At 40.2% G+C, this 25,133-nt stretch overlaps 1 protein-coding gene across 3 annotated transcripts in view; it reads right to left on the minus strand.

Annotated features, from left to right (window-relative positions):
- The window catches only part of LOC107041118 (zeta-sarcoglycan), a 121,980-nt gene that overhangs the window by 26,932 nt on the left and 69,915 nt on the right, over nt 1–25,133 (minus strand). The window contains exons 1-2 of one of the 3 annotated variants that reach the window (XM_015261519.1): nt 19,316–19,591; nt 18,131–18,186 (exon numbers count right to left, since the gene is read on the minus strand). Coding sequence is in view for 1 of the 3 variants with exons in the window: in XM_015261517.1 (XP_015117003.1) it covers nt 18,131–18,186 (56 nt within the window). In the remaining 2 variants the exon portion in view is untranslated. Of the gene's footprint in view, nt 1–18,130; nt 18,187–18,273; nt 19,040–19,315; nt 19,592–25,133 lie in introns of those variants that run through there. The other 2 variants (XM_015261518.1, XM_015261517.1) reach the window with 2 other exon arrangements.

The following is a 25,133-nucleotide window of genomic DNA, read 5'->3' on the forward strand; positions in this document are numbered from 1 at the left end:
CCAAAATCAAATTTTGTCGCCAAGTGAATGTTGATTCCGTATTTATTGACTCCTCTAATGCCAATGATGTTAAGTTGGTTTATTTCTGCAAAATTCGATGAAATTCTAATTATTTAGTTCATATAATTATAAAAATTCAGGTATTTATCCTTCTTAATTCTCGATCCATTAAAAATTCGCTAGAATCCAATGTTCAACGTTCACAACAATTCTGAAGAATCAAACTTTCGTTAAAATATCACCAACTTTTTCGCATGAAAACCTCATTCTATTGAATAATCTCCCAAGATTTACTGTGCTTCATTAAAAAAAAGGCAAACTATTACGGAAATTTCTCATTCTCCCCATACAAGCCCGTAATTCCATCCTCATTACTGTGTTCAATAAGAGGAATACCCGGAGTAATGATGGATGAATTGTTTGTTATCTGATAATGACGGCCATACCCAGACGATCAAATATCGAGTTACTCCTGTGATAAACGGAAATGCTGGCTGATAATACATGTAATCCAAATATTAAATACGAATTCTCCCGCATGACCGATTATTCAATCGCCCATTTCATATTATTTTTCGTGAATTAAAGTAAACACCAGAGCTTACCGGAGTATGATATCGTAAAAGGGAATGTTGAAATGAAACAGGAAACTGGGAGAGAGTGAGAAAATTGTTTGACGAGGGTTACAATCTCATTCCGAGTCATCTCGTATCCTCTGTGATTCGGGGTTGGACAAATGTGCGAGGTCGTTTGCAAAAGAGTGGGCGAGGGGGAGGAGGGGAGAAGGAAGGGCTGTGCCTAGGTGGTCCAGGGTACAACCCTTCCGCTACCTTACTGGAGCGAAGTGCTTGCCTCGAGCGAGGGCCGCGAGAGCTCGTCTCGAAGTTGGTATAAACGGATTATTCGTCTGCCCGACGAGGCACGAGGTGGAGTGCCAGAGCCCCGATGTACAATGCACGTAGTATTTCGGTTGGCTAACGCGCCATGGAGTGACGGTAATGTGATTCCACAGTGAGTTGTGGTCTGGGGGTATGGTTTGCCCTGTCCGCCAACTCGAATAGTGGCTCGCGGCCTCCGCCGTGTCCATCTCCTTAGACATTGTCGTCTCGGGAGAATTCCCAAATTTATTCGAGAACGGATAGACAACAAACTCGTGGGTTAAGAAGGGGGTAACGGAATGGTATTGGATGGAATAATGCCTGACAATGGGAGGTGAATTGGATGGGGTTGTGGGAAGAATTGTTCTCGGTCGCGGAGGATATGCATGGAGAAAAAAGTTGGAGAAAAATTACACAACGAGTCAAGTAATCGGGGAGCGAACTCGATTTTCTGTACTTTTTCATCCTACACTGTTGAAAATTTTCGTCTGCAGTTTCCGTGCCAAATCCTGGAAATGTTTTCGTGTTCAATTTCCACTGAAGTTTCAGGAAATATTGTCATTGAAAAATCAAATTTTCCATTAATTTTTGGTTCAAATGATCTGAAAGTCAATAAAATACTTGATTTTTCAGTTGAATTATTCCGTAAAAATTCAGAAAAATCAGGAAAATTCAGGGAAAAATTGACAATTCTTGTCATTTTGTTTCTGAATATTCTTGTTCCATTGAAAATTCAATCGAGTTGTGAAATTTCCACCTCAGTCCCCTGAAAACTCATGAATTTCTTTGAATTCTACCTAAAACTTGAAATTTCATGATCATTTTTCCCCTAAATCCGATTCAACGCCACTCCAATGAGAATTACTATCACATTTTCCATAAAATTTCAAAAAATTCCCAACAGTGTATGCCGGGGAAAAAGTGCCAGACGAATAGTGAATTTTTCCCCGTTGGCCCGGGAAAATTTACTGAACGTGATGGTAATTTGTGCCGAAATTGTAAAATTTACCCTGCATTCCATCAATAATTATTCCAATGAACGCGACAAACATTTGAAAAACAGAAAATACTGAAACTCGGCGCGATGGATTCTTCCAAGTTCGCGACGAGATGCACCGATCCAATGTCTTTCTAGATTACGTCGATTCTTAAACTTTCGATGTTTTTTTAGACCGTGATGATCTTTCCAAAAATAATTCTCGTCTAGTCTCGATGGCATCACTCGTATCCAAAAGGAACGAATGAATTTTTTCAATAAAAATACTACTTTCACGTCGAGTGTCCATTGTTCCCTACAATCCGTTTTGCCCGCCTGGTCCATTCTGCCCCACCCTCTCCCATTCCTCAAATCATTCATTTCACCTCGAAGATTTCCCACAAGAATTCCTCGATTCATCAAATTAAAGAATGTCCACTCCACAGTGTTCTCCTCAATTACCCTAATTACTAATTAATGATCTTCAAATGAGATATTGACTCATCCAGAAACAAGTCCCAAGGACAAACAAAAGTAGAATATACGGTTGTGAATTGAAACCACCTAGAACAGAATTGTGGTAAAATGCATCTGGCAGGAAACTCAAACATTGACATAAACATTGACGTAGTTCTGCAATCTCAGTGCTGCATACTGCACGAAGGGAGAAGTCAGGCTGGGGGATATGATGGAAAAGAATGAGATGGGGATAGGGTGGGCTTTGGTGTGGAAAGGGGGAGAGAGCACCAGATAAGCATACATGAGTATCATCGAGCGTGTAGAGGGCACGTTTTCCACGAACTACAAGTTGTACACACACGTGAATTCGTCGAGGGGGAAACACCTGTGGGCAAGTGGATAAACATGGTGCTTCAGAGTGGAAGCCTCGCCAAGGAAAGGTAAATTGATGGGGATGTGCGGTAAAAGTGAGGGTCCGGAGATGAATGAAAAATAAATCTCTGTATTTATGTAGCCGATTGTGGATCCGAAAATCTGAAGTTGAGGAGCTGAAGTGAGGTGCAAGCTGGGAGCATGCAGTTGTGGAAATCTAGGTGAAGTGGATCTGACTCAGATTCAGGTGCAGGGAGCTTCAAGCTCCCTCGCCCCGTAAATAACTCCCGCCTTCCCTGAACTCCATACGAAACTATTAATTAATGATGAATTACCACCCCTATAACTCGATTTCCTTATCTGTCTCTCATAATTCGTAAACGGCTATCGACATCGCCGATGTCATGCGCTCTTGCTATTTCCCTCAGTGTATAATGCATGGAGCAAGTGGTTTCAGCTTTATGCCCTCCCCCCAAGTTGTGCAAAGTAATAAGTTAGGTTAGTGCAACGCACGGCACGTACTAGTTGTCTGGGATACCTCCGAGGATGAAGATAATAGAAGGCAAATCACCGGAGTGAAGAATCCAGTGTTGAGGGAATCATGACGGAGGGTTTATGGCATCGAAGGAGTGAAGTCAACTCTGTTTCGGAAGCGAGAAACCAAGTTTTGTGCAAGGTTAGAGTGAAATTCAAACTTTGTTTGTCACAGGCGCTATCATCCCTGTTGTCTTTGTAGTTTGTCCCGTCTTCTGGCGCAACAAACACGCGCTTAGACGACGTATTCCTGTTGTTATCGTTAGTTGCGTTTATTCTATTAGCACTGATGCAAGTCGTGGAGCTGCTCCGGTGGTGGGAGCAGCATCTCGTCTGTTGGATTTTGATGGACGTCTTCGAGCGGAATATAATGAAGTGTCACAATATTCGATGGCTTCTGGTGCGATTGGATGAGCATTCGTTGAAATGTGATGAGACGTAAATCAACAGTTGAACTTTCTTCATGCCCTTTTTCCGTCAGATTCGATGTTCCTTTTTTCAAGTCTTTCTCATTGCTCAAAGCATTACGACTGATGAGAATCATATGTCCCACTTTACCAGCTGATTAATTTTCATGTTACAATAAATAATTTGCTCATGTTCTAATTCCCATCCTCATTGAATAAGATTTTAATCATAATTACGATGCAACTCCGTCCAGAACACACCGTAGATAGTGATGCCGCGAGACAAAACTTTGGAGGGATGATCTCGGTCTCAAGTTTTTCGTGTTTTCTAATGTGAAATCTCGGTTTTATCTGACATTAAAATTCACTGGGATAATTTTTGACGGAACGCAGGGTAAATTTTACAGTTTCAGTACAATTCAGTAGCGAAGTGGTAAAACGGTACAAGTTTATTTTGACTATTGACCAGTTTTCAATGAATATCTCGGAATCTAAGGGAGATACCAAAATTTTTGTCATAACCTTATCTGTAGAGCCGATTGAAAGCTACTACAAACGTAATTACGAAAATTTCGCTATCTCCCTTGGATTCGGAAATATTCTTCAAAAACTCAATTGGGAGATAACTCGACTTAAACCATTTTACCACTTCGCTACTGAATTTTCACGTTCAGTAAATTTTCCCGGGCCAACGGAGAAAAAATCACTGTTCATCTCGCACTTTTTCCTCGATATAGAGTGAAAAAGTACTGAAAACCGAGTTCGCTCCACGATTACTCGATTTGTTCGCTAATTTTTCTCCAACTTTTTTATCAGTGTGGAGTTGAATTGAATTCAACCTACAGTTGCGTCGATTCAAATTGGAATTCTCAGTGACGTCTTCCCGCTTGATCTGATGTCCACTATAAAAAATATGTATCCTTTTTTAACAGAGTTGTTTCAAAGCTCAGATTATATGGACCACTTCCTGCGAAATCCCCCGCCGAGCCCCGATAAACGTGAGCAACGAGGCGATGACCGAAGGTGTGGTGCATCGCGATACCCAGGGAATATTCTTGGGAAGCCATCAAAGAATTCATGGAGTGGGATGAGAGGGCTATCAATACCCCCTTTTTTCTCCTTTATGCTCTGCGAAAACTCGTAGCTGATACGACGTCTCAATCTCCACGAACCATCCTCCCTATTTAGATTTTTTTTCTTCTCATGTTGGCAGCCCCGAACTAATATCCCGTGTACCCGAAGTTTTCCTAAATATCGTAGTGAAGCTGGATGAAAGCGGTTTACTGAAAACAGGAGGAAAGCTCGAGCTTCATCCCCCCTCCCCCAAAGTTCGATGCATTTTGCTTCTTAATAATGATCAACAAAAAGATTGAATAAAAAAATCGTTATGAACAAATCCAAAGAAGTCTCTAAACAACTGGAAAACCGGAGAATCCGCTTCCGTCCATGGACTCCATAATTTTCCTCCCCTATAAAGCCCCTATTTACGGAATGTCGGCGAAAAGTTGGCAGATATGAAAGAGTCCGCAGAAATTCGAGCATCGAATGAAGCAGATACAGCCAAGTTTTTTTCCATACCGATTCATTAAAAACTCCTCTCGCATATACAATGAAAATTGTCACAATGGCCGGTCGAGGCCATCCCGGGGCGATTTAGAAGCGGCTTTTTGTTCGTCGTATACCGGAATTTTTTTATAACATTTTTTTCACCATCCCCAAGTTTCACTGAGTAACTCACAAATCTCAGTAATACGTGCACTACTGTGAGTTCGTGATGCGGCTGCAGTTTTTGTGACTGACCTTCGTCGACTTTTTTTCCCCCCCGTCTCATTACCCCATTGTTAATAGTTACATTTCTATGAGACCCTTCCCACCGGATTAATTAACTCAATCAACACTCGAAAAAAAAATTCATTAATTCGGCATTTTTTCTCTCCCAACGCCAGTGCGTGCAGTTGAATTTCCTCAGAGGTTCGAGGATTTATGAAATAAAAGTGCGTTCTGAGAGATTGCCCGGGGTCAAGTGGCTTCCGGTTGTGGCTGGTACGGACAGCTTATACGAAGTTTAAAGAATCCCTTTATCCTCTGAGTGTCCTTTTCCAGTGCTCCTGGCGTGCTTTATCTATAACCTCTCTCTCCCTCTCACGCCACGCAGCTTTCGCCTCATTTTCCAAACGCGCTGGCACAAAGCGGGACCTTTCCTTTTGAATCTTGTGAAATACATTAGCGAGCAACCCTTTCACGTTCGATGGGCAGTTTCGAATAGATAAAATTCTTCGGAGATGAGCTGCGCGGCTTTGGACGTCCTATTACAACGTCTTTGAACGTATTACATTGTACGGATTTTTCCTCTTTAGAGTTTCAGGTATAGCGGTGGAAATCAATGAAATTTCAGGGACAGCGGGCTTGTCATTTTCGAATTTCAATTTTCTGTGGAAATTCAATGGAATTAACAATGTTTTAGCAATAGACGGAGAGAAATATTCAGTCAAAATTACGGACAATTCACGTAATCCGGAATGGGAAATCATTTTTTGGCGAATTTTATCGGAATATGAAAGACAAGAAATCTGAAACGTTCAGTGAATTCTCAGGTTCATCACCGAACAAAGTACGAAATTGTTACGTAATTTTTCCCGAAGAAGTGAAATCTTGCGGAAATTTCCCGACTTATTGTGCCACCAAAATCAAAAATTCTTGAACGTTCAACAATTTTTATGAAGCTGATGAGTTCTTTCTTCGTTCCGCACTGAGGGAAATGTTCAGTAAATATTACAGAACTCACAATTCGCTCAACGATTACGGAATCGACTCAGAAAGTTTAAGTGACGGTATCGTAATTTTCCACAGGAGATTCAGATAAAAATTACGGAACGCTCTGTAAAAATTCCGGGACAGTTCCGTAAAATTTCCTACAACCACATTTCGCTCCGGAAATACGGAAAAGTTACGTAATTTTTATTGAATATTTCTCTCCGTGTGGAACGTAAAATTTCTCAATCGTTGGGGAAAAATTACGGAATGACTCGTCCCCACAGCGATGAGTCGTCAGACGGGTAGTTAATTTTTACGGAATAACGTAATTCGTTATTCTACGGAAGAAGAATCGTGAAATCATGAAATGAAATGAAATCTACGAAATGAAATCATGAAATTTGAGATGTCGACTACAATTCCAAATTTGTTAGCAGCAGGAAACCCCAGACTTTCCCACCTTTCTTCATTTTCAACTGATGGAAAATTCTAGATGTCATTGAAATACCAGTAATAATCTAACATTGAGAATTCAAGTGCAACTGTTATTTAATGTTCAAAAAATTGCTAACAGTGTACAGAATCAGCGAATTACCGCTGGTATTTTGATATTTCCTCATTTTCGTTCCATATTTGCAGTTGAAATAACATGTTTTCCCTTCGACGTTGACATAAGTGAAATCTGGGTGTGAAGAGACACGTCCCGAGCAAGCATCCCATTTCTATCAAGCCACCACCCGGAAAACTTTATCTCGTCGCCGGTTTTGGTGCGTCAACCGGGTCCAGATCCACTCCGCCGGGAATAAGAAATGCGATACCGACTTGTGCCCCCTTGTTCTCCCGAGACTCCGAAACTTTTACCCATGCATATCGCGAGAGATGAGTAATCCTTCGAGAAATGTCTTAAAAAATCCCCCGAACTAAATTTGCAGTGTCAACACAGGTTAAGTCCCCCCGAATTGTTGATTCAAAATGTCACTCCCAACAATTCCAAACAATCGACATTTTAGTCACTGCTAATCCATCCCGTTGTCCTCTTCCTCAACAAATCGCAATGTCTCGACCCGGTGAGAGTTACGTGATCTCGTAAAAATGTTAATAGCCCCAGTAGAATATCGCTCGGAGAATGGCAACTCTCGTGTTTTTATATTTATTTGTTGCTAGAGGACTCGAGAAGCACCAGTCGGTGTACGTGGCACCACGTGCCACGTATACTGTTCAACGAAACAAGGGAGACACTGAGACATACCTGCAACTATTCTCTTTTCCTCCTATCGCATCCGGATTTTCATCTCCTCTTTTATTCTTATTTTTTTTTCGTTATCTCCTTCACTTTTCTTCTTAACGTGCTGCAACACGTCTCATGTCCAACCAACTAGTACTCAGCTTTCTGCAAACTCCAACTTTTCACCATCGAGATTCACTTTCTAACACTTTTTCACACGGTTTTCGGTATTTTTTTTCTTTTGCGTTGTTATGGGGACTGTATTTAGTAGGTTTTGGAGGAAAAGTTGTTGGAGGGATCACTTTCACCTGGTTATTTTAGAAAGAATATAGTGATTTTTTGAGGTGTTAAGGATATCCAAGTACTTTGGCTCTTTTTTCTCCAGTGAAAGGCTTTTCTACTTTTGTAGTCGAAAATTCGAGCTTTCCTTTGAGTCAGGAATACTGAACGTGTTGAATTAAAAGTGAATTTCAGGATCACGACCGTCACAGGGGTTTTATAGACAAGAAGTGTCGTTGAACCGCAATTTGACCAGATTTGCTAATCACCTCAAACCACAAATCAGTAGCGAAGTGGTAAAACGGTTTAAGTCGACTCATCTCCCAGCTGAGTTTTTGAGGAATATTTCCGAATCTAAGAGAGATAGCGAAATTTTCGTCATTACATTTGTTGTAACTCTCAATCGGCTCCACAAAAAAGGTTATAACAAAAATTTTGCTATCTCCGTTAGATTCCGAGATATTCATTGAAAACTGGTCAACAGCCAAAATTGACTTGTACCGTTTTACCACTTCGCTACTGAAATGATGTTGAATTTTCGTTTTTGTTTCCATTCGGAAGCAAAAATTGTCAAAAAATTAAAAAATAGTCAATTTTCTGTCAGCGGTCCGTGTTGCCCTAGTGCTGCCCCACTTGAATGTTCTTAAAACTAAAAATTTCCAATGATATTGATTTTCGATTACAGTCGAGTGATGTAATGCCCAATTATTGCCACCAGCCACTCCAAATCAGCATTGATCTCTCCAGATGTATCTCCCAGCCGACAATCAGCTAATTATGTATCGCAGTATTGACATCCCATTCAAAAATTAAATTTCCTTTACAATTCTCACAGAGCGTAAACCATGCCCCTGAATAAATGATGGAATTCAATATAACATTCACCCCGAGATAATTACATTCTCCAGTGACTGAAAATGGTGATACGTTTCTCCTAATTCGGACAGAGAAACGAGCTCGGGGGTTATCTGGGGACCCGGGGTGCACCTATGCCAGCTGTGTTATAGACATCGTCCATTACACTGCACCGAGTATACGGTAACTGGGAAAAGGGTGAACAAAGGGAGCTTAGGAGGAACTAGTGCAAGGGGCGACACACACGCTTTGTACATTTTCGAGGCTCTCTCGAGTTATCTAATGCTTGAGGAATGATAAAGCAAGACGGGACACGGATACATGCTACGGTGTACCACCACCGAGTTATGAATATGAGGGGTACGTACAGATTAGTGATGAGATGTATGCTGGGGAAGATAGAATTTAAGTGTCAGAAATCATGACTCTCGTAAATCAGGCGATTTTGAGGTGAATTTTGGGGAATTGTACGAGTTGAAGCATGATTATCACTTCAATGAGCTTTTAGTCATGAGTTCGAAACGTTAGTTATGATCTAAGCGAATCAATTTCGTGAGAAGAATCATTGCATTCTCACATTAAGGTATTTATGGCGGGGTGCGGGCATGTAGGAGGTGCGACGGGGGGAATCACTTGTTCAATCGTCAATCATCAATTTCTTGACTTTCTTCGACTTCCCCTGACCACGCTATAAATATCTTAATTCATTAAGATTATTCTTTAAATAATCGAACAATTAGAAACAAATAGAGAATTTTCCAAATTATTATCATTTGACTTGAATAATAGAAAAAGTGAATTAACAATTAAATTAATTAAATTTGAAATACATAATAAAACTAGAAAAAAAATTCTACGAGATGAATCTCACCTATCACAGGGAAGCCACCCCTAGAAGACAATTAAGAGAGAAAAATAAATAACGATAATGAATTCAGTAGTGAAGTGTATCTCCCAGTTGACGTTTTGAGAAATATTTCCGAATCTACGGGAGATAGAGAAATTTTCGTAATGACATTTGTTGTAGCCCTCAATCGGCTTCACAAAAAAGGTTATGACGAAAATTTTGTTATCTTCCTTAGATTCCAAGATATTGATTGAAAACTGGTCAATAGTCAAAATTGACTTATCTCCTTTCACCACTTCGCTACTGAATTCAATCTGTATTAACTCAAAATTGCGTTGAGATACGTCGATGCGCATATCACACTAAGAGTCATTCTCAGATTGTTGAGAAGAATTGTGAGGTTAACCAACAGCGGTTTGGCTTCCAAACTGTTTCGTGGGATTCCCCGAACTTTCTAGTAACTCGAAGCCCCACTCGGTTCACGGAAAAACTTGAACTATTTCTCACAATCTTGAAGTGTATTTCCCCCTGATTTCCAGAAGGTTGCCGCGATTACGGTTTGATTCCAATGATTTCGTTCGACTTCTCCATTATTTCGCGTTGATTCAATCAAGGAGTGGGTTAATTTCCCTCAAGCAAATCTGTTCCACTCCACACTGATAAACTGATGCATTTACTCCGAACGAGATTCGTTAACTGTTAACGAATGGTAGAGTTGAATATGACCGCATGAATATTCGGTAATAGTTTGTTAACTATTAACGAATGAACATTTGGTGAGACCGAATAGACCCGCGTCTCCAACCAAATCCATTCGTTAACAATAACTAATCCTTTCTATCAGTGCATTAAATATTTTCACGTGGAACATATAGTTTTTCGGCAGAGCTAATTTTTTCACTCAGTGCGCAACCACCCGCCAAAGACATTTGTAGCAGTCTCTTGTAATACAAAACACCATTACAAAATTCCCGTGGAAACCGATACATTTGTATCGCTGAATATTTCATGTTGATAAATGCGAGCATCACTGCAGCTCAATAGATAACTACTATTATGTTCCCTGCAATACCATTTTTTTTTGTTCCGTTAATAAATCTTCCCTTGACACCGAGTAAATGTACATTCTACGAGAAAAAAAAGAGGGAAACATCGGGGACTTCGGAAAACAGATGAATCACAGGGAGCGTTTCGATCATTGCCTGAGGAAGAACAATGATGTCTCCTCACACTCGCTGGATTTGTTCCTACGCAATTGAGACATGATCGTTTATATTCCGGGAATACAGTGCTTCGTAGTCACATCTGGACCTCAACTTTTCAGTTTACGAGAAAATAGTGAAGCATTTCCAATTAATTTCATTCAATGTGGCAATTGTTCAGACGAAATTATCTTAATATCGCTCTCAGGGGAACAACATTTCTCCCCCAAAATTGAGACAGAAAGAAAAATGAATGGGAAACTCAAGCAAAGAATATATGAGAAATGAAAAAAAACTCAAGAGGGTGGCGAGCAATACTAGAAGGGCAAGTGAATTGTGTGAGGGAGAATAAAGTAGTTTCGAAAAAGTGTGAGAGAGATGAAAATGAAAAAAAGCAAGGGAGAAAGACGAGACGTTTGGGACTTATGATTGGTTCATTTGATTTGCATTGGAATTGTAATGACGCGACACATGGTGCCGGCAGTTCACTCCCATCTTGTTGAGCGACCTCCGACATCTTGTGCTCGAGTGCCTTCAGGAAATGAAATTCACCGATGTCCGATAGGATAATACGGCGGGGGAGATTGCCGGCGGGTAGAGATAAAGTGCCACGAACGAAATAAAACAGAATTAAATTGACGTTAAAGTGATGATTGCGGCACGGAATTTCTGGGATTCCCTCTGGGAGACTCTATTTGAGGGACTCCATTTTTTTCCTTTACTACGCGGAGATAAATTTTTGATAAAAATTATTCTATCGTTCTGCAAAAGTGTATCATCAGTCATCGTTTCCTCATTTATATCCCGAAATTTAGTAAAAATTAATATATGATCGTCAAATTTTATTTTACGTTAGAGAAACTTTATCCTGACGCACAATAAATTTTACCCTTCCAGTCCAATCATTTTTAGTAGATAACAACGAACATTCTAGAACGTTCGGTAAATTTTCCTATTTCAATAAATGATTTGTTCATGATCTAATTTCTTTCCTCACTGATTTTCCATTCTTATGTTCATTAGATTTTAATCATAATAACGATTCAAAGCCTTGTGGAACACACTTCAGAGTGTGAATTTCTGGAATTCAATGTTTGTTGATCCTCCGGTAAAGGGGTGTACCCACACTGCTATCAATTTTTAGTTTGTTCACACGATAATTTAATTAATCTGTTGTTCATCACCAATTTAACTCCGTGCTTAGAATATTTTCGTCTCGTGTTTTCAGTACCAAATTAAAAATTAAGACTTAATTTGGAATATTGAGTTACAGCTTCTTTTTATTCATATCAGAAATTTTCAGTAGCGAAGTGGTAAAAGCAGATAAGTCAATTTTGACTATTGACCAGTTTTTAATTAATATCTCGGAATCTAAGGGAGATAGACAAATTTTTGTTATCACCTTTTTTGTGGAGCCGATTGAGGACTACAACAAATGTAATTACGAATATTTCGCTATCTCCCTTAGATTTGGAAATATTCCTCAAAAACTCAACTGGGAGATGAGTCGACTCATCTCCATTTACGACTTCACTACTGTTTTGTATTTGGATATTAATATTATTTGCTCAAAGTGAAAAAATCGATCATCATTTTCACTGCATTGCATTCAGATTCTCTTCTCCTGAATGTCAAAAATGTGAGCTAATCTCATAATTCTAAAAAGCTTAGTAAACCCAATATTGAGAAAATATAATTATTCCATTTTCCTCTAACCAAATGATTTGGACAATTATGATTTGTTCATTCATGCTCCATAGAATGATATTGAATTCTCTTTTGTTCATGAAAATTCAACGCTGGGCGATTACTTACGAAAACCGTCTTATATTCTCCAGTCGTTTGACATATTGGAGTTCTCATTTTCGACTCGAGATATTGCCCATACTTTTTTTTTAGAAAGAATATCTCTTTCGCTTCACGGGTGGCAGGAGATGCTGAATCTTTTTCTTTTGACGAAATGCATATTGGGGAGGAAATTTCAGGCGGAAGTAATTTCGAGTATTTATCAAACCCAGCGTAATCAATAAAGTGAAACAGGTGAAATGGGGGAGAGGAATATGTTAATGCTCCAACACTTTCATTAAAACCATTTTTCATTCTCACTGCTCATCATAACCACTCGCACACGTTTATATCTACTGCAGTGTATTATACGATTCAATGCAACCAACTTTAAATCACGAAACTCTGGACGTGTTACGGGGAAAATTTAAAGCTTACGATTTTCAAGTTTTTCCGGGAGGGGCATTTTTCAAATGCTAATAATTCCGAATAATCCATATTTTATTTTATGGTGATGGGTCACGCGGGACAGGACTCCGAGCGACTTCTCACATTGGAAAAAGTTTTCGGGGAAAAGTTATTTATGTAGTGGGTGGAAACAAAAGGGAGGAATGGGAATGGGATTTGGGAAGAGATGTTCTGGAGTATGTGAAATAACCGCAGTGTGAAAACTAGTGGCTCCAACACGGCACAATTTAGAACATTAGGCACTAAGGTGGCCGTTAGGGCACCCGTTCCGCATTTTTTGTGTCGCCCCCTTAAAAGACTCGAAGTCAGTAAAAAAATCCTCTTGTGGCAAGTTTGAAACAAAAAATCCTCAAGTGAGACACCTAGAATGTCCAGAATACATGTTTTAATTTCCCGATTCAAGACCCTAAAAGTGACTAAAATTCAAGAACACAAACGCCTTAAAAAGGGAGACAAAAGCGTCATAATTCAAGACATTAGTTTTTCCAGTGCGAATAATCCCGGCAACTTCATCGAAGAAAAAAATATCCTGCGATCGTGCTATCCCCTTTAAAAAATTTCCCCCAGAATTACGAATATCATGAGACCGAAATAACCCCTCATCCCCAAAAATAAAGACTGAAAATCCCGGATTAGAGATAGCAAGTGGTGAAAACTCGCCGCACTTACTTTCATTCTTCGACTGGAAAATTTCGCAAGTTAACGCCCGACAAATGCCTGAAATAACGCCGTCGTATTTTCTTTCAATCCAGTTGAAACGGATTTTCGGGGGGAGTTCGCAACTGCCGCTGGAGAGTTCACACAGCGTGTGAACATGAAAAGGGTGCGACACTTGAAATTGGGATAAAAAGAGAGCGAAAAAATAGCTGAAATCTGGAGAGGTAAAAACGAACAGTAATGTATTTAATGAAAGTATATTCCCACGTCTACAGCTCCCGAGATGCGCATCATAAATTTTTATGCAAAATAAAAATCGGTAGCTCTCGAAAAACTATTTTGCATTACATCGAAACAAGAATATCGGATATTCCCCACATTTTCGGGGCTCCAGTAATCGATGTTGTCATCGGATTACACAATTTATACCCGCACACTGGGAAAATATCAACACTGTGGGATGTAGTGGACGAGCAAAATTTTTTTTTCAACTTCTGCGCAACAAATTCTACACTGGAAAACAAATCCCTCACAACTCGTTTATTTCCATTCGACTCGGAAAAACTTTTCATTCTGGCGTGTCCCACAGTGGCGATTTATTCTCGTATGAAACGCTTTTTTTACGTAACACCCATCATGAGAATTATTTTCTGTTCATTCATGGTTCATTCGTCAGCGGCGTGATTCTATCGCAATAAACATCTTGAGAATAAATAAAAATTGAGGCAAGGGAATTCACGGAAAGAAATAAAACGGAGCAAATAAAACAAATTCTTTTTTTCATTTGTTCCGTGCCACATGCTGCGTGTGGTAGTGCGAATAGCCACGGTAATAGTGGCCCCGACTAACAAAAAAATTTTCATTTCAACATTTCTGGCGCCCCCGAGGGTTTCATTGGATTTAGAGGGGCCAATAAATACGGAATCAACATTCACTTGGCGAAAAACTTCGATTTTGACGAAAGTCGACTTTCCCCCGGGAACAATCCAAGATCTGACACTTTGACACCGGGTGAAAAAAAAAATTTTTTATTTCAACATTTCTGGCGCCTCCCAGGGTTTCTTTGGCATTAGAGGGGCCAATAAATACGGAATAACAATAACTAAGCTTTTTATCACGGCAGGTATATATTTTCCGTGTTGCCGGGAAAGTTTCGCAATTTTCAGAGGCGATAAAAAGCGATCGAATATTGACTCGTTCGGTAATGTTTCTCCAACTTTTTGCTCCATGCACCTACGCAAACCCATGAACGCGTGTTTCAGTGACATAAGCGCGGTTGTATAATCGTTCATAGTTAATTCAACGTGGTTGGCGGAGGGTAACCCAGCGGGTGGATATGGAACCCGCCCTAATTGAGACATTAGTAGACAAGTCGTGACTAATTAACAGAACGCGAGAATTTTCATCGTCTGGTGAATCCTCGGTAATTTCCAGTTTTTCCCATAAAATGCATCCGGAATATGCATTCATAAAGAATGTTTGAACATTCATAAAATCGCTGGTTCACATTAATCTTCAACATGTCGGTCTGTCCATGAATAAACTGATGTTGTGTTTATTATGTGCATTCTTCATCTGTCGCATAAATATCAAATTGACTTTTTTTCAAGGTGTCTACGAGACCAAGTAGACCTTGACTCCAACCAAATCCATTCGTTAACACTAACTAATCCTTTCTATCCGTGTATATGGCATGGGCAATAAACAAATAATTTGCCAATAACTCCATATATTTTAATGTCCCAATTTACAAACTTCATTTATCCTGACGCATGACCCACGTCACTGCCTAATGATAGCACTAAATCAGAGTAATTTGGACCCGAGCCACCGGGCAAATGTCACAAAAGCCTGGAAACTTGCCTGACGACTGGCATAAGTGAATGATAAATTTTTCAACTCCTCTCCTCCTAAGGTCTGAAACCCCCCTAATCCCCCCATTTCCCAGAAATCCAAGAACCCATGAATGTACCACCAAAAGTCCCAATTACAACGATAGCGTATTACTTCCGTAGCGCAAAGTTTGATTGAAGCGAAATCGTTGGACGATAAATCCATGCAATAATAGTTATGATAAATGCGATGGAGGTATGAAAATACTCGATCGAGAGGTGAATTTCACCGTGCAATCAACCCCCTCCCCCCCTCTCGGCCCTGGATATAACGCAAAGCCCGTGGCGACTGGTGCCTGGGAATCGCAGGTGTCGACGGAGATAATCGGTTTCGCCGTTTCTTCGTTTGAAACGTAGTCCCATTTACCGCAGAACACGGGAACTAGAGCAAAGCGCATCGGGGTAGCGATTGGCCCCACCCAATTGCCAGTAATTATTTTGCTGTGCTGTTGAAACAGTTTACCATTAAATTCTTCATGCGCGTAACTGAAGTCCAGTGGATTCAGCTAATTTCGGGTTTAACGAGTGGATAGATTTTACAGGTTTTATTACATCCGAGATTTCATCAATTCAGTCCTGTTTGCGGGTGGGAAACTGGTGTTTTGGATTCAGACACTTTTGTATTTCTTTTTAAAACGTTTGTGCGCACGGAGAGAATTGAATCGTAAATATTACCATGGTTATGGGAGAGATTACTATGGTAATATAGTAAAAGGGTTTCCAACTGGCCCTATGTAGTGATCCTTACTACGTACACGAAAGAAGAAAAGAGAAAGCATTTGTTTACATTTATAAAACTATTCATTTCATATGAATAAAAATGCAACTGCAAATTTAATTTAGGTTTCAATTAGCTCTATTTGGAGCTCTCTGAATAAATCCATTATTTCATTCAGAAATATAATTTCTCTTTTAGACGTTTCTTTTAATAAGAAAATTCTCGTCCTTGAATTAATAATTTTTGTGTCCAACTTTGATCTATTCCAGTTTCATTCCTCGGTGCTATTTAATTATTTAGAATAATTTCATTATGGGTTATACGACATTTCCCGTAACATAGTAATTATTACTATTTTATTTTCTCTGAAAATTCAAATAAAGTTCCAATCATGTTTCAAATTACGACAATAAATATATATAACAAATAAATAAATATACAAAATATCAAATTATCCCGTTAGCATAATCGATTAGAAGACTGAGTTACTGATAGTCAATTGAATTTACCAGAATAATCAATAATCCATGGAGAAACTTGAGGCTACTTTGACGATCAAACACACAGTTTCCATAAAGTCTAAATACCCAACGCAAACGGGAAACTCAAATAGATTTTGGATGTAACGTATAATGCGCGACACGCTTGGCAAATTCCAAAGTGAATAGCTGGGTTACGGCGTTTCATTTTACCAAAACATACAGGAATGGTCGGACATAAACTGTCGGCGACGACCTGGCAAACACTCAAATCCCAACAAATTCTTATTGTAAATTTAGGCGGTTGAGGCGAATGTTACTGTTACCAACTTTTGTTTGTAATCACGATTCTCTGATATTCATCATGATCCTCATCATCATGACTATGATAATTACTATTTTGAAGTGGTAACACGAAGAAAAAAAAGCCTTTGGTTTGGTTATTTCAATACCACGGTACTGAAATAAAAAACCCTGTGTTTTTGAAATAAGAACCATTGGAGCACTCAAATGGTGCTTCTCGCGGACAGGGAGTTGTCTAAGTTGTGATGTCACACCATAATTAATGGAGATAACTTGAGGAGGCAGGGGGTTAATTTAAGAGCCTCAAGATTTTTATTTTAAGATTCAAGATTCTTATTTTAAAGTTGTTACTTTAAGGCCGCAAAGTACTAAGATTCCAGAATCAAAGTGCATTGATTTAAGGATATCCAAGTATCTTTCACGGTTTGGTACAGATCACACTATGGATTCAACCATTTTCAATCATCAAATTTGTCAGTTAAATTGCGTGCGGAAAATTTGAAAAAATCATCATTTTTTCAAGATCATTAGTTACAAAAAATTATCATTTTTTTAAACGTTCGTTATTTATAATGGACCAATCCGCTGAAACAGCGCGCCAAAGTTGAGCTCAATAATAGCTACAATCAACTAAAATTTCAGATTTTTATCTACAAATTTCGCCGAATATATGTTGAATTTTCCAAAAATTAATCAACAAAAATCCAAGTTGTCGGATGCATACATATAGACATGACCCTAAAAGCATTTATTCACGTTTCATAACATTTCAGTGCATTTGCAATCAAAAATAGAAAATCGAAAAATCACAAAAAATAAAGTAACCAAATTACTTGAATATCCTTAATTACCCTCGGCACTAGGTTTCCGTAAAAATGACTGAGAACTAGAACTCTTTCTCTGATTCCCAGAGAAATTTCACTAGAGTCCAGAACTCTGTATGTGGCAAGCAGAAATTTTTTTCTTTGTAAAATTCAATTCCTACTCGAATGATGGAATTCAACGCTTAAAATCATCTGCAAATGCTTTCGAAATCTTACCTCAATTTGTATTCAGTATGAGGGGATGCCTCCGGCGATTTGTAATGATGTCCAGTCTGCAACAAAACGGAAAAAACCCCATTATTAGTGAAACAGAAATAAAAAAAATAGTGCTTTACGCTTGAGTCGTGTGCTCAACGAACTTTATAAATGTCTATTGATGCTCGGATGTCTGGTCATCATGGGACCAGTGCGTCGTTTCCACTGAAGTAGCAATAAACACCGTGGTAAGTGCTGTCAGCGGAGATAACGAGCATCTTAGCTCCCGGTCAAAGCCGTATTCCTAACGACGATATTTCTTCGAGTGAGTTCAAAATTAATTATTATTTGAAAAGAGAAGGAACATCTGATGCAGTTCCGGGTGACCCAGAATTGTAGAGCAATTTATTTAAACAGGTACAAGAAAATGCATTCGTTTCATAAATGATAATGCCCTATATCGAACCGAAATAAGAGAGTTTATTCCAGCATTTCGTTCATAAATCATGAGAATCTTGCATTTGACGTCTGTTTTTAGCTTTAATATGAAATTTTGAGTGCTTCAAGACGATCTCACATTGAGGGCAGAGATCAGGACGCCTGACATTCGGAAAATTCAGGAAATCTGTTTATCGATCCTGCGACCAAAAATAATACTCAATATTGAGTGGTATAATATTTAATGGTCGATCTCCTTTAATAACGATAACAAAGGGAAAGCGATGAACCACTAGAAGACGACCTGTCCCCTGATAATCAATTACAGTCTCACTGACTTGATTGATCAGTAATTCCATCTGCAGATCACTACCATCACCATCAAATCACTCATCACCACGTGAACAACCTGAAGATCTGCACAACCACTATCGACAGTCCAAAATCACAAAACCACGTGCTGTCTACTAGTCTCGGTCCAACCCGGACTAATGCGTGCCAGCCAGTGAACCGTATGAAGGCGCCCGGCTCAGTGATTCTGGCACCCAAACCACTTTAGCAGAATAAGAAAACGTGAATAATGATATGATCACTGGCAGTTCTAGAAAAAACACTGGGAGAGAGAGGTCTGCTGTCGGAGGAGGAAGAGAATCGCTGACGACTCTGTGTGATTGGAACGAAAATACATTCGTTGCAGGTCAACTGCAATGTCCACGAAGAATTGAAAAAATCTGCGGTATCGATCCTTCGACTAGCGATAATACTCACTATTGAAATAACCAATGGAATCAGCTTACGTTGAATGGTCGATCTCCTTTAATAACGATAACAAAGAGGACGCGATGCACCACTAATACGACCTGTCCCCTGATAATCCATTACAGCCTCACTGACTTGATTGATCAGTAATTCCATCCGCAGATCACTATTATCACCATCAAATCACTCATCACCACATGAACAACCCGAAAATCTACACAACCACTATCAACAGTCCAAAATCACAAGCCCACGTGCTGTCCACAACTCTCGGTCCAATCCGGAATAGTGCGTGACAGTCAGTGAATACTATGAAGGCGCCCGGCTCAGTAAATCTGGCACGCAAACAACTCTAGTAGAATAAGAAAAGCTGAATAATGATATAATGACTGGCAGTTTTCGAAAAAACACTGGGAGAGAGAGGTCTGCTGTCGGAGGAGGAAGAGAAACGCTGACGACTCAGTGCAACTGGAACGAAAATACACTTCCTGTAAGCCAACCGCGACAAGAGATAGATATTTACGAGCCATGCTCTAGGTTAGTATCACCCGGCGATGGATGACGAATATTAATGAACTGTCCCGCGGTTGAGAGTCCTCTGCATCAGAAGAATCAACTCCTCCAGAAGACACTCCTGAAACCACTGAAGCTCTCCCGGCCATCGCCAGATCAATACTTCCAAAATTGGATGTTGAAAGGAACTGGTTCATCCAGAGAATAAATAGCTCTTCGAAATGAAATTATGAGATAACTTTTGGGAATTGATCGTATCATGTATCCCTCTGAAAATAAAGAAGTCATCTATTGGATAAGATGAAGCAATTGTCTGATATTCTGCTCAAGCTGTTTTGAGAATACAGCATCAAGCCATTGGAGAGAATAGAGACGACAAAGAAGACGGGTTGGAAAAAAAAATTAAAGTGAAGAAAAAGGAGGACAGAACGCCGCCCGTGTGAGCGCCGAGACGGAAATACATCGTGAGAGTATAGTTCCCCCACGTCAGAGAGTGGCAGACAAGTTTGTAGAGTGAGAAGGGCTGAGGATTGAGAACTAAAGTGGTCTGAAGCCGTGTTGGTCCGACGGGGAAAAAATATATACATGCCAGTGTGGAAGGGGGGAGTCACTCCCATCCTTTCTTTGTCTTCGATTCACAAGTATCAACTATATTTGTCTCCATTGCTCCGACTGGCAATGGAGATAAGTTGACCCGTAAACTCCCTGTAAGTACTATTTTCGTCAGATTCAACTGCCAGATTAGCTTGTTTATGTCATATTTATTGCCTTGTAAAGTCGTAAAGAGAAAATAAAACTCATAACATGGATTTTCTTCTCATACGGGCAGAGAGAATCGCAATGAGGAGATGTGGTAATGTGATGTTGCCCTATTTCACGTGATTTCTCTTCTCCCTGATATCGTGCCCTCTGAGCTTTCAGGGTGGCGACCAGTTTAGCGATAGAGCATCGTGCTGCACACGAAGAGCGCGCTTTTAACCTTTTCCCATCGCAGTGGAACGCACTTAGGGATGTGAAAGTGAGGTGACGTGTTTAAGTAAAGGCACAGTGTCATCCGAGTTAATAAACCTTTTAGCGGATGAGGTGTGTCAAAGAGGCTGGATGAATTTCAGACTAGAGTGAATTGGTTTTAATTGAAGGGGATTATAATATTCACTGAGGGGGGCTTCGCCCCCTGTTCAGGTCGTCAACCGAGGACTTGATGCTAGATGATCTCCATAAAACCCAACTAAGTTCAAAATGTGAACCCCCTATGATTCTTCTGATTCTTTCGAGTGATGAATCCGACATGTGCAGGGGGCACAGCCCCCCCCCCCAGTTCATAATGCAGCAATGAAAGGTTCTGATCACCAAAAAGCATTTAAACAACCAGCTTCGAACATTTCTCGAGTGCCCACCGCTTATCTTATTACCGCGCATGTAGCATTTACACCGATTACATCGCGATCGTGTAGCCCGTGTGTACTTGAGTTCAATCTACCATGTGAAGAAAGTGGGATATAGAGAGAGGGAGAGGGAGATGGAGTATGTAATCGGGTGTACGTTGTATGTACGTCCAAGCACGACAACAGCGTTCCATTCTCACCGGCTTGGCACTGGAATACCTACAGGATGGAAAGAGCGAGCGGAGGGAAGGGACGAGGGGCCCTTCGCTTTCAGTCTGGTTCAGTGGTGGACGTTAGGTGCAGGTGGCGCAGCATATTTATAGCCAAGCCGTGACTCCTCTTCCTGCTCAGTTTCCTTTTCCTCTTTCCTAGCCGAGCCGAGGGAATCCTCAGGGCGACACTGCCTTGCCTTTTCCACCTTGTCTAGACTTTTCGTACTCTCGAGTCTCTACCTAACGCGGAGGCTCCAGCTACTTCCGTAGCAACTGCGAAGGATACAACGAAACATCCAGGGTATGGGTACCGTGGGAAAAATGTAAATAAGTTTTGAATGGAAATGGAAGGACGAGCGGCAAGTTTTGCGGGAGTTTCTTTGAGTTGTCTTGAGCTCAGTATTCTGTTTTTGTGAGAAATATTGAGTTTGTTGATGGCGTGCGGCTAACTAGTACTCAATTTATTTTTGTAATCAGGACCGAGGGTTGGGTAAGGTTTCTTTGAGTTTTCTTGAGCTCACAATTCAATGGATTCAAGCTCGACCCAGGGCTCAAGTTTAGGTTTGTGTTGTGGATGATGTTATAGGTGATGGTAGGGCTCAAATTATTGCTCAAGTCATAACCCAGCCTCAGGCTCAATTTATCGATTGAACTGCAACTCAAGTTGTTGCTCAAGTTGGAGCTCAAGGAATCTAATTACATCAAATATAACCATTCAAATAAAATATGTAACTCCCACATCAATGGGGCTCATCATTAGACTAGACCCCTACCCTCAGAATCATATTTTGTGCTCATTAATTCTCTCAACGTTCACTAATTAAAAATTCATCATCCCTGCCGCTCCCATTTTGAAATGATCCTCCATGATTAACACCAACAGGGAACGGGGAAATACATGAATATTATCCAAATGAGATTGCCGGCAATGTGTGGTAGAAATATTGAATTTCTTGATGGCATGCGGCTAATTAGTACTCAATTTATTTTTGTAATAACGAACGAAGGTTGGGTCAGATTTGTTTGAGTTTTCTCGGGCTCACAATTCAACTCTTTGAGCTCACACCAGGGCTCAAGTCATTGCTCAAGCCGTAACTCAACCTTAGACTCTATTTATCACTCGAGTTGCAACTCAAGTTGTTGCTCAAGTTAGAGCTTAAAGAATCCAATTGCATCAAATATGAAAATTCAAATAAAATATGCAACGCCCATATTAATGAGTCTCACCATTCCACCAGGCTCCCTACACTCAGAATTATATTTTTTACTCACTCATTCCCACAACCTTCACTAATTAAAAATTAATCATCCCCGACGCTCCCATCCTGGAATGATCCTCCATGATTAACGCCGAGAGGGATCGGTTAAGTACCTGAATTATCCAGATGAGATTGCCGGCAATGTGTGGTATACGATAATACACCGCAGCCTAAAATATTCACCCGAACAAGATATCCGCTGTGAGGATCGACAAGGCAATGAAACAGACATGTTCAATTAATGTTTGAGGTTATCTAACAAGTCCATCATCTTCACGAATAATACCGTGATGATATCATGGATTATCATCAAGTGGAGTAATGCTGCTTGCCCACCGAGTTGTTACGACCAGTTATGGAGACTACTCAGCTGTTCCTTTCAACTTTAAGATTAAAAACTAGGAGGTGGGAGCTTCAAAGGAGATTAAGCGCGGAGATAACTGTCGTTAGTGTGCCCTGATATTCGAGATAAGACAGGGATAATGACACTTTACGAACAAAGCGGTAGCAGTTGTATAGAATAATCAATTTTTTATACAATTTTCTGAGGGTTTATAAGTTTTCCCTATATAACCCTCTTGAACCTTATGAACCTGACCCTCATGACCCTTACAAGCTCCCCGACCTTCATGAAGATTTATTTATGGATCTCATTTCTGCATAATCTTCACATAACTTTTCTGAATTTCATGAGCCTGACGTTGAGAACCCTCACGACCTTTACGAGCTTCCCGGCCCTTATCAATGATAATTGTTGATTCTATTTGTTAAAAGTTTTGAGGGGTTTCTATAGAACGTTGGAGGGGACTTCGCCCCCCTTGACAGAATTTCTTGGACTTCATGAACCTGATGATCCATGACCCTTATGTGTATCCTAACCCTCATGACATTTACAAAGCCTTCAACCCTCATAAAGATTCTTTATAAACCTCATCTCTACATGACCTTCACATAACTGTTATAATCTTCATGGACCTTGAGAAGCCTTATGGCCCTTACGGGCATCCCGGCCCTCATCTATTATTGATTTAAATCTATTATTGATTTAATTTGTTATAACCGTCATCTACTATTCGACCCTCCTGACTCTTAAGGCTTCCTGAACGCATCAGAGTCTTGACCCATAACCCTTATAGATGTTAGATATATGGAATTCTGACCCTTATCACCTCTCCGTGTCTTACTCAATTTATAATTCTACAAAATAACGAGATAAATCAACCAAAACTCTCCTTCAATTCAATAGATGATTTTCCGTCCGAAATCTATGCTAACAGGTGAGATTTTCCCATATTCACCCCAGAATCTATAATTTTTTAGTAGATGGGTCGACTGGGTTGAGTCGACGTCGTACACACTCAACGAAGAAATTGAAGTGTATGAAAAAGCCCGAGAAATATAACGGAAGATGAGAGTTGAAGGATATAGGTAAGAGTAAACCGATAGAGAAGCTAGAGCGGTTGGAGCTGCGCAACAGGTGTCGACGGGCTAGCCCCCGGAATCTCTCCATCTCTCTCTCACTCTCTCCCTTCAACCACTTCAGATGGCAATTCCACAGTGTTTCTCTCTATCAGACGCCTTGTATCCCACCAATACTGTTTCACTCTCCATCTTCCCATAGATCTCCCAGCCAAGATAGCAAAAATGTTTAATGGGGTGAATTCACTGGAAAATACCACTGGTGCATTCACCTTGCCCGAACACCGATCACAGAATATCGTTTCTCTCAATGATTTTCACATTAACGAAACGAGCCGTTTTATTGGTTTACCAATTGAACTGTGGACCCTTTTTTTTCATTGGAGTTGAGGTCGAGTGCTACTTCGCTTCGAGAATTACGTTTCATTGATCGTTATAGTGGATTGTTGATTTTATTTGTTGGGGTCCTCCCCCCTTCTTTTGGGGAAAAATCCTTTGAACTTGAACGTGTGAGGGCCATGATGATGTTCATGACCCTTATGTGCTCCTAACCCTCATGACCATTTTTCTAAGGAGCCTCATCATACAAAAGTGACTAACATGACCTCCACATAACCTTTTCGACGCTCATGAACCTGACCTTGAGAATATCCTCATGAAGTTTATCAGCTTTTTGGCCCTTATGTTGGGGGAGGGGGCTCAGCTCCCCCTCGAGGAGAACTCCTTGGACCTCATGAACCTGATGATATCTGTGACTGTTATGTGCCTTTTGACCCTCATGAGGATTTCTTCCTGAATCTCATCTCCATATAACCGCCACAAACCCTCATATAACCTTTCTGCCCTTATGAGCCTCATCCTCAAAACCCTCACAGCCGTTGAATGCTCGCCGACCCTCATAACTATTTTTTTACGAACCTCATCCTCATATGATCTCCCCATGGCTTATATAACCTTCCTGACCCTCACGAGGATTTCTTTATAAACCTCATCCCCACATAATCCTCATATAACCTTCTTGCCCCATGAGTCTGACCCT

This window comes from Diachasma alloeum, unplaced genomic scaffold (genome assembly GCF_001412515.2).
Source record: "Diachasma alloeum isolate Michigan unplaced genomic scaffold, Dall2.0 Dall_scaffold_00354, whole genome shotgun sequence".
Taxonomy (NCBI): domain Eukaryota; kingdom Metazoa; phylum Arthropoda; class Insecta; order Hymenoptera; family Braconidae; genus Diachasma; species Diachasma alloeum.